Raw genomic sequence first — 11,037 nt, forward strand, 5'->3', positions numbered from 1 at the left:
CTACCAGGATGATGAAGATGAAACATTTCTGGACATTTATGGTTTGATTTCTTTGTATGTATGGATCACTTGGTTTGTTACCAACATCTGGTGAAAATTTCATGTCATTAGCACCTCTAGTAATATATTTACTGAGAAAAATGGTGACGTGTTCAATACTTATTTCAACCGATGTACAGTAATATCAAACTTAAACCAAGTTATGAGTCATTTTAAAACCACGGATGAGAGTTTGTGTTTTTGTTTCCAGGTGAAAGGTCACCTGGACTACATGCGTCAGATGGACACCATCCTGGTGGCAGTAGGAATCCCCACCAAAGAAGTCCCCGGAGCATCCTTCGTCCTGCCTCGGTCTGTAAAAGTTACAGAGAGAACTGTGGACAGTCCCGACCAAACCACCGAGGAGCAACATGTGAGCGGGACAGAAAGCCCCGCTGAGACTCCCCCACATGAAGAGACAGAGACAGAGAACGCAGGTGATGGTTGGGACATCCCCGACATCTCAGATCTGCTGGACTCATTAGGTGAGACCGAGTCCGTCCCGAACGGTGCGGCTCTTATCAAAGAGGAGGACACCCCTGACAACGAAGCATCCTCAGAGTTTAATACGCAGCGTGGCGGCGCCGAGGACCCCGACGATGAACAGGTTTCTTGGAGCTGGAAYGACACGAACTGGACCGAAGAGCACCTGCACAAATAAAAGCATCCAAACTCGTGAAGGGTCTGCTCCAGAACCAGCTGCTTCTGTGTGAGCTCATCTTCTCAGAGTTATTTTCTGCAACAGAGAAGCGTCAACTTGAACCGAATATTAATTTCATTCTCAACACAATGACAAGCGGTGCGCTCATATGGCAGCTTTTAGGAAAAACAAAAACCTTTATCTTAGTATTTCAATGAAATTAGAAGTAATCTTGTAAGTATTTAATAATAATTATTTAGAGTTTTGTACATTTTGTAGTTTTCAAAATGATGATTTGCTCGTTTGTTTTCTACACCTACTGTGAAATCAAATCCCCCTGCTGTTTTTGTGTGTCTTGCGGGTTATTTGTGGAAATTATGAAAACAGTGACAATTCCATCCTTTTCTCTCATCCTGCTCATTTTTAATCTGTTAGCTTGGTTGCTATGGATATGATCACAACAGTTTGATTTCCATATGGCTGGAGGCAGTTCAGAAAATGTGTTGTTTTTGTGGCCTGTTTTACTGCTACACAAGAGAAATGTGAAACGGTTCAGTTGAACTGATACAGAATAGTAGCACTGATAACTGGAAACTATCTTTAATTTTACATTGATCAGCACCTGGACTCTTCTACTATAAAGCCATGCTGTTGTGATGAATGCGGCGTGTGGTTTAGCATCGTCTTGCTGAAATATGCAAGGTCTTCCCTGAAAAAGATGAGAAGAGTCTTTGGCTACTGCAGGTCTTAATGCTCAATTCTGATTTTTTTTAATCTGATCTTTTGGCACGAACGTTCACATTACATTTTAAATGCGACTTCCATCAGACTCCTGTGGGAACGCGCCACAGTGCTGATGATCCGATTTTTTTATGACAGTCTGAACCCGACAAATCCGATTTTTTCAAATCCGACCCAGACCGTTTCATTATGTGGTTCTAAATCGGATACATACCTGATGTTTTCAAAGCAACTGCAGTGTGAACGCTCGTGTCACATTCCATCTGACTTTTCATCAGGGAGGTGGGGGTGAAGGATCGAAAAGACACTAACCTCAAGTCATGCTGTTTAAATCTGTAGCGCCATGTGTTTACAGCTCCAAAACACAAGTCCAAATGCTTTGTCTATGTACTTGTAGCCTAATTTTCCATGTAGATAGTATGATAATAACACTCAGCCTCAGTTGCGAGCGTATCGATCCTAAGTTATTYAATTGACAGTTTATGTCTAGCTCATTGCTTCGTTCCAAAAATAAAATGCTTCACCGGAGCATCCGGTCAGAGGCAGGTTCAGATATAAACACTGAACTAAACAAGCATGTCAGATAATTATTTAATCGGCTCTGATTGAACAACTTCAGATTCGATGTGCTAAAAATAGCATCCATGCTAACTCTGTAAACAAACAAGCCGGCTGAACGAGACAAGTACCCCCCCCCCCGTTGCAGTCCACGGATCGGGGCGGGGTCAGACGTACAGTGCGCGTGGTGACAGCTTGTCGGAATATGAGGCTTGAAACATTGGGAAAGGTTAATTTTAGAGTTGAGGGCGGGGTCAGACATCTGACCCCGCCTATTATCCAACCCCGCCCCGTTCCGCGGTTTGCAGCTGGGGGTTACTCGAACTAGACGGAACATCTTTTGCGCATCACATCAGTGCCGTGAAGCGTTCACACAGGCGTCTGATGCAGGTGACATTTAAAATGTAATGTGAACTTTTACACCAAAAGACTGGATTTTTTTTTCAAGAAATCTGAATTGAGCATTAAGACCTGCAGTGTGAACGTACCCTGTGTTGTTCTTAAACCTGCACTGCAATGGTTACCTCCATAACTATTCAGTCCAGGGTGTCAACCTGATTGGGAAGAAGCAGAGGCAGCTCAATCCCAGCATGCTCGGCGTCCAGCAGGTTGACGGCGTCCGTGGCGGTGGCGGGGGGTTGCGTGGGTTCGAAGGCCAGAGGCGAGGGTGGGCTGCTGGCTATGTTGGGCTCTCCCGAATTTCGCAGGGAGATGGAGAGCGCAGGCGAGGGCCTCCTCGGCGAACGCGAGGAACAGCAGGGCAGGAGCTTTGCCAGAGCTCTCTTGAAGTCCCTCATGAACAGCGGGTAGATGATGGGGTTCATGGTGCTGTTGCAGTAACCCAGCCAGGTGATGGCATCAAAGAGCTCAAGAGGGACACAGTCGCACACTGCCTGAATGGGAACAGTGAAAAGTGTAGCAGGCAATAAATAAGGGATTAAAACATTATTACAGGTCAAATTTGATATGGTTCTTTACAAATGTTTGTATAACTCAATTACAAGAAAGTAAAAAATTCAAGAGAGGGCAAACAATTCCTAAAATACTGCCTATTTTCAGGCAGAAATTTGGGGATTGCTATCGGCTACCCAAAAAGTTTAGCTTCCTTAACTCAAACTCATAATCCCCTAACAAAAACTATAGCAATGCTAGTGCTAAAAGTGTAAAAATAAATAAATAAATACATTTTGCGAAAGTTAATGCTAAATAAGTACCAAAATTAGCAGACATATTAACAGCTAATTGCTAACCGCTAAGACAAGACAACTGACTAAACTGTTGATGATGTGATATCTGAGACTTTAGGGTTTCCACACAATTCTCGTGTCATTCTCTTATATAGTCGTTTTGTAACTGTGTTCTTTTATTTACAATAAAATTTTGTAAAAAAAAAAAGGGGTAAAAAATTTGGCAGAAGCTAATTGGTTCGCTAACAGTTTTCAAAGTTAGTAAAAAAAAAAAAACGCCTAATCCACTAAATAAAAAAATTATTCTGCTGTTAGCTATTTATTCTTTCTTTATTTTTTATTTAAAGTCACCATTAGTCTCTGCCAAGGCAGAGACTACTCTTCCTGGGGCCTAACACACAAAATAAAACACAACACAATCAATAAACAAACACATTTAAAATGAAAATATAAATAAATAAAAATTAAAAGCCAGTGCAAACATCATAACAAAAAACATCCATTTGAAAACCCCAAAATGTAAATCAACTTAAAACTCCTACAAAACACTAGACAAAAGGGAAAAAAACACACTAAACCGACAATAAATTAATCAAACAATACACAACATCACCACCTCAACATTATATCATTTCGAATAAGATAAGATAAACCTTTGTCATACAGAGCACAATAACTAATCCCGTAAAGCACCCTTAAATATACTATAACTGTAATACTTTTAAATCAAAAGACAAAATGTTCCAGTTATCAATGGTTACATAACTATTTAAGTGAATTAGTTTTAGGGTAAAATTCACAGCAGCAGATTGTCTTGTTGCAAAACCATGTCTGTTTGAAGTGGGCAACAACTGAGAAAATAAACTGATGGGTTTATGCAAAATCCAAATTTTATAGAAGAAATGTAGCACAAGCATGCCCACTCAGCCTGAGCACAAAAGGTCCATTAATTCAGTTAAAACTTCCAATAATATCTTGCATTTGATTGTTAGAAACATGGATCTTAAATGTGTCCTTAAGGTTTAAATAGCGGCAGTGAAGAAGGAGACAGCTGTTAGAGTACAGCTTCCAATACTTTCAAGATGAGACGGGGAGGCGGTGGGAATGGGATAGGAAAAAAAAAAGGGGGGGGGTTCACACACCACATTGAGTGTGAAAAGAAAAGGAGCGCATTGACAGCCAAGCCTCTGAGCTCTATGTTATGCAGAAGAAAAGCAAGAGGGCACAGATGGGATATCAGAATGACTTGATCTTCCAAAATCTTGAAAAACAGGGCAAGTGTCATTGACGATTTAAATTAAGCTGTTTTTTTTTTTTTTTTTTTTTGACAGTCATTTAGTCTGGCGGAGGCTCTTGTTACTTCCTGTGTCTTGGCTGAATAATATTCAGTCCAATCAAATCAAAATTAGCAATGTCAACAAYGTGGCAATTGTAAACTGTAGTTTTGTAGGTTGTCTGCTCTGCTAAGGAATGAGTCAGACATATGAAAGCTGAAATGCCAATTTATTTCCCTGTTGGCTTGGCAAGGCAGTGACGCCAAGGCTGGCCAGTACAAAAATAGAATGGTATCCAAGTGTTTTCTCTTGATCTTATTTTTTTAAATAGGCTCTTGGTTTTCTACACTTTTTCTTTGTCACAGAAATACATTTTTTTGAGAAAAAAAAAACACTGAATTATTTGAAGCAAAATGTTTTGAGATGGAGGGCAAAACAATCTGTGGGTGACATTTTACTAATGTAACACGAAAATACAAGATTTGCTTTTACTTCTTTCCTTGTACACTGACCACACAAAGTGTGCCATTCAAGTGCAGCTCCACTGACCTGAGCCATGTTGGTGATGAAAAAGGGCAGCCAAGCGCTGAAGAAAAGCCCCAGAAGAACTCCCAGAGTGAGGCTGGCCTTCAGTGCCCTCCGACCCTGTCTGTGTGCGAGACGCCGCTCACTGTTCACACAAGGCTACGGAGAGTAAAAACAATAGAAAAGGTGATTTAGTATGCTAGTGCTAGCAGTCGTGTAGTTTTGCTAAACTAGGGGGAGGTTTTTGCCTTTTTTTCCACTGCTTCATGTCTTTATGCTAAGCTAAGCTAATCTAGCCACTAATGTAACACAGTAATACAACATCACCGTAATGCACTTTGACTTGCTCAACCACTGTTTTATAGTTCTCTAAGAGTTATAAAAAAATAAAATTAAATCAAATAAATTTCCTTGTGGTGCTCTGTAAAATGTTAACTCACTTGTGCATCTTAATTGTGCACCAATTAAGTGCATCTTAATTGGTTTTAATAGGTGTATTTTTTTTTTGGATAAATTTTTGCATTTTTTTGTCCCCCTTTGAGTCTTAAGCCAGCGTATGCTAAGCTAGACTAAGCTAAGCTAACTTCTTTTGAAACMGTATGCTAAAATTTAAATTACAAATCTTGTGTACATTATGCTTTTATTTAACAGTAAAAAAGTTTATTTCGGTGTTATTTTTTTTATTACTATTCTTTAGTGGTATACACTTGAGCCATAAAATATTTTGATAAAACAGGTTATTGTTTAAAGAAACCTTAGCAAAGCAAAGTTAAAACTGATTTAGCAACACTTGTTTAGTTGTGGCTTATATGGACATCACCAAATTGTAATATAAACTGGGTGACATCAATCCTCACAGATGGGAATATTATACATTTTACACATTTTCTTGCAATTGAGCTAAACCGAATGAGCATCGGATTCTTTTTTTAGGTTGAGGGTAATCATTTTCTAAACTCATAAAAAGAAGTATGTAATGTTTTTTTTTCTACTCAGCCTTGCAGAAATCCACTCAAAGGTTGAGCTCAGGTTTATTTCTGAATGTCCTCTCCTCTCCTACATTTAATTAGCAGCCTTTTGCAGAAACCCGAGTTCTTTGTGTTGTAAGCAGAGTTTCTAAGATGCAGAGTGTTTTTTAAAACTTACTGGGAAAAAATATATTTTTAAATGGTCAATAGATACTTTCAAGGCCGAATTTTGTGCTTGCGTAGTTTGAAGGAAAACAACTTTTTGGTAATAACGTCTTTTCTTTTTTTTTAGAAAATGGCATGAGACATGAAAGGTTTGTGTGAAAAGTGTTAGGTGTTGTCTTAAAATGTCAAGGAATAGACACTTTAGATAGAAAGCTTTGTGTCCTCTCAGGCTTAACTCCTACTCCTGCTAGTTAAAGGTCAAGGTGCCTTTTCAGCATCTCTGCTGAGTTTCAACAGGCATATAAGAAAATGTCTCGTCTATAATAATAAAAAACTTTGCTCAGTGGTCGACACAATGTCACCGTGGCTGGTTGACTTTTCTTACCGGTTCGTTTTGTGACACAGGAGGCCCTTGATGACGGCAGTCGTATCCATCCTGTTGAGCTTGCCTTACACCAGACGTAGGTGAAGGAGGCCGGGAAGGTTCTTCGAGGGAGGGATGCGGATGAGGAGGRTGACTCAGTGCTGCAACTCTTTTTGCCTGTCTCCTTGCAGCCAGGAGGATCCGACAGTAGGTAAAGCAAATGGCACTGGATGGCAAAAAGAAGGTAAGCACAGACGCCACCAGAGCAAAGGGCAGGGTGACCTGCAGGCGGCACTGAAATGACACGCCTCCTGATGGCGAAAGCTGAAAGTAGGACTCTGGGTAGAGTTTGTCAGAAATAGAGATGTTACTAACACCGGCTTCAGGAATCGGTAGATATTCCTTCCCGTGGCCTAAAATATGCCATTTCATCTCRATGGGCAGGAAGGAAGCCAATGCAGCCAAGCCCCAAGCAGCCCCCACCAGGAGAAGAGCGCGAGGCGGGGTCATCCTCTGCTTGTAGCTCAGCGGCGAGATGATGAAGAGGTAGCGGTCCAGGCTGATCACGCACAGATTGAGGATGGACGCGCTGCAGCACATGACGTCGAAGCAAAGCCAAACGGGGCAGAAAGCGGGCCACAGCACCCAGGCCCCGCACAGCACGTTGAGCATGGCGGGGGGCATGACCACCAGGGCCACCATCAGATCRGAGAAGAACAGGGAAACCAGGAAGCAGTTTGAGGTGCAGCGCAAAGAGCGGTGGGCGAACACCAAGGCGATGAGCAATACRTTGCCACAGATCGTCACCAGGATGATGACGGTCAGCATAAAGGCCAACAGCCACGGGCCGCTGCCGGCGACGTTCCAGTCGCTGGTGGTGGGAGAGCTGCCGTTGGAGCTTCCCACTGAGCCAGACAAGTGAGAGTCAGCCATGGTGCCGGCTGGCGGTAATCAACGAAATCTGTTTCACTCAGTGGTTCCTCTATCCTGCAAAAGATTACACTCAAGAGATGTCAGATAAAAATAAYAACTGACGAGATCCCCATCCGACCAAGTCCAGCTTTCTCCACGGGTACACGTCTCCATATYGGCAGGAATCCCTTCCAAGCAGAGTGGGCTCACGTTCTGTGCCAAAGATCACCAAAACTGTTTTCTCTCATCTCTCCGTTTCTGGCCAGCATGCCTCTGCCTCACACACGGCTAAGAGCCCCAGAATGAGTCGTTCGTTAGCAGAGAGCTTTTAAGCAGCATGATGACARGCGCTGGAGGAGGGCACAAAGAGAAACAAAGTCTTTACAACAYGTACACAAGCTGTGCCACTGAGATGACCCGCTGAGGATGGAAAGAAATTCTCAGAAAACCTACCTCACGTCAGTGGATTTSATCTTTTGCAAGTCCTTTGTTGAGCTGGAGCTCTTCACTTCATACACAAGTGCTTTTTATTCTGGGATTTGGTGAAGAGGAGCAAAAAAAAAAAGACTTAAAAAATAAAACTCATTAGCAAGCCGGGCTCTGTTCAGAAGTGCTTTATGGGTATCATGGTCCTCATGATGCCACATCCGCTGGATGCTGTTAATCCCTGTGGCAGCCACTCCAGCGTGTCTCCCAGCCGGAGCGCACAGATACTGAGAAAGAGCGTGTCAAAGCGTTGGGCTGTTAATGCATAACCATGCACAATCACAGCCAGGATATGCTAATTCTGCATCATAGGAACTGTGTGGGTGGTCTTTCTCCTTGTTTGGTTGTGGTGTTTTTATCCACTTTTGTTGTGACCGTTAATATTTTTGTTACGATTTGTGAAAGTCTGATGGCTTTGTTTGTTCAACAACAAATTTAAATTTGATGAAGCATTTTCAAACAAAAGATATTTGTATGCAGATATACCTGCAAGAGCATTTTTTATTCAATATGATAGTTTTTGACAACTATATTTCATTTCTACAATGATTTTTTTTTAATTTCTACAACAATTAGGGCCACACAAGTTTTTTTTTATTATGAGAATAAAGTCATAATATTATGACATTAAAGTTGTACGTAAATAAAGTAATAATATTACGAGATTAAAGTCATAGTATTGTAAGAAAGTAAAATTAAAGTCATAATACTATAAAAGCATGCAGTTACCACTGCATTAAAATGAGGAATGTTGAGCAATTTGTTATGTTGTTCTTTAATATTGCTTAAAATAAATAGTTACGGTAATCTTTAAGCACATTAGCATCAAATTATCACTAGCAGGACTTAGAAATTGTGCAAATGACTATAAGATAAATGGACGCATGCATTGACAAATTTAGTTGTCATGTAGCTAATTTGGGTAAAAGCATATTAATCTAACAGTTACCCCGAGTCATTGCGGACTACTTTATAAAAACAGACACATGGCCACAGAAGGTGTGGGGAAAACAAGGAGGAAATGAGGAATGGAAAATAGACATGTCATGTAAGATTATGACTTTTTTCATAATATTATGACTTTTTTCTCATATTATTACAGCTTTAATCTCGTAAATTATGACTTTTCATATAAATAATGAAAACAATCTTGTTATGTGGCCCTAATATTTGGTCGTACTTTTCAGATCACATCTCAGTTCTTAAATGTTTTGATGATTTTGACTGTTTTCTTGAATTCAAAGGATTTTATTAGAACGTTCTGATGCATGTAATCCAGGTCCTCTGAAAGGGTTCTTCTTTTTCTTTTATCCAAAGGACTTCTTCAGTACGAGATGTTGATGGTTCTCCTTCTGCATGTGGACATCCAGTTTTGGGCGCCAATGACAAACTGTTGGATCCACTTTGTGAAGGTGCTGCTTATAAATAAGAGTTTGACTGAATACGTTTCTACAAAGAAGAACCCTTTTAGATTATACTGGTGCAAATATTTGGACAGTTTTTGCTGCCTTCCAAACACAATAACATTTCTTTAACAACATAACTTAAACTAGCATCTTTGCAGTAATTAGCTGAAAGGGTTTGGTTCCAAATAAGCCATGGTTTCTGCAYGGAGTTCCCACGTTTTGTGAGAGTTTTTCTCTGGATGTGCCTCCCACGGGCCAAGACAAGCCTGGTATTGTTTTGGAGGTTTTTTTTAGAAACATTCTGTGACTTCTAACCATCGCCTTGATGCTTTAGCAATGTATTTCACATATATTCCCTTATTTTCCCTCTCATCAGTGTCAAGAAAACCCTGCTACTTATGTAACGCAATAAAATGTGAATATGTTAGGGGACAATATAAATATATTGTTAGACAGCAGAGACACGTGGGTGACAACTACTGTAGSTCTGCTGCAATTAGCAAGTAATTGTGTGAACATCTTCTTTTTTAATTTCCAAATGATTGTGGACATGATTGCATCTTTATCTTCATCTTCTTGTACCCGAAGTCAGTGAAACTCTAATTCATATCTTCATGTTGTTTTTCATCATACAGAACATTAGTTTACTGTAGTGAACTTGCCAAATTTGTGTAAAAGGAATATAAAAACCACTTATTTATGATAGTTATACTTTTAAAAGACAGTGTGAATATTTTGTTATAAAACTTTTTTGTATACTAATACTTGCATAAAAATAAAATGAGACAAAGATATGGGTAATTGTTCACCATTAGCTCAAATAACAGGTAATGACTTGGATGCTTCCTAAATATTTTCTTCATTCAGTAGTCACCGTATTTCGCTTTTCAATGATTTTTAAAGCAAACACTAAGATTGTATATAAGGCTTTTTTTAATTTAAAAAAATAAACATGCTGAAGAATTTACTGAATTACAGTGCAAGCATTGTACCAGAGAACAAAGGAATGACCCTGWTCCCTGGTACAATGCCTGCTCTGTCATTCAGTATATTTTTCATTTGTTTCAAAAGATGTTTGAAGARGGAGCCAAGCATCTTTCAACCCCGGGACAACGTAGGTACTATACCGGGGAACATAAGTACCTGGGAACAAATTAGGTACTGGGGAGCAYAAGGAGAGGGGGTCCCAATGGGAACCAGAGGTATAATAAAGTRCTTAAAAKAAATAACTAAGACCTTAAAGYGTTTGTGACATSAAATTTTTGTAATAAATGTGAATTCGTTTTTGGAAAGAGAACATTGATAACATATTGCAAAATAAATCGTACGCCCTTGAGATGAACAGTTGTTGAGATATTTGCATGTGAAGAAACAGGAAGKGATGTCAAAGGGAAATGTCTGCRTGTAAACAGTGATGCTACAGTAATTAGAGAAAAATCTGATGTTTCTTTAGATTATTTTGAGTCACTATCAGAGTTGAAGAAGAGTTTAAATCATATTGCTTTAATAAAYAAAGACTAGAGTTTATTTTCTTAGAGTTCCCCTTTGATGTCACTTCCTATTTCACTTTGCTGAGCCAATTCCAAGAAAAAATATGACAGCTATGAGACAAAATGGGTAAAATCATATGTATTATGCTAATTTTCTTAAATATTAATGTTTACTTTGAGTTTTTGTACTTGAAGGATAAGCATGTCACAGGCCCTTTGCCATGACTGAGTGTGTGACTGACTATATAAACTTCTGTGTGGACAACACCATCCCCAGCAGAA

General features: G+C 39.7%; 2 protein-coding genes across 2 annotated transcripts in view; one reads left to right on the forward strand and one right to left on the reverse strand.

Annotated features, from left to right (window-relative positions):
* The window catches only part of tmco4 (transmembrane and coiled-coil domains 4), a 12,806-nt gene extending 11,466 nt beyond the window's left edge, over positions 1–1,340 (forward strand). Inside the window, exon 14 of the mRNA XM_014015386.1 lies at positions 251–1,340. Coding sequence (XP_013870840.1) covers positions 251–700 — 450 coding nt within the window. The 3' untranslated portion in view covers positions 701–1,340. The remainder of the gene's footprint in view (positions 1–250) is intronic.
* A 774-nt stretch (positions 1,341–2,114) lies between these two features.
* On the reverse strand, positions 2,115–8,419 carry htr6 (5-hydroxytryptamine (serotonin) receptor 6). The gene is made up of 4 exons (XM_014015387.1): positions 6,543–8,419; positions 5,957–5,961; positions 4,989–5,109; positions 2,115–2,871 (listed from the first exon to the last, which is right to left on the reverse strand). The coding sequence occupies exons 1-4, from the start codon at positions 7,392–7,394 to the stop codon at positions 2,515–2,517; spliced, it is 1,335 nt and encodes a 444-aa protein (XP_013870841.1). The 5' UTR covers positions 7,395–8,419; the 3' UTR covers positions 2,115–2,514.
* Between the last annotated feature and the right edge of the window lie 2,618 nt (positions 8,420–11,037).

Source organism: Austrofundulus limnaeus, unplaced genomic scaffold (genome assembly GCF_001266775.1).
Source record: "Austrofundulus limnaeus strain Quisiro unplaced genomic scaffold, Austrofundulus_limnaeus-1.0 Scaffold128, whole genome shotgun sequence".
Lineage (NCBI taxonomy): Eukaryota > Metazoa > Chordata > Actinopteri > Cyprinodontiformes > Rivulidae > Austrofundulus > Austrofundulus limnaeus.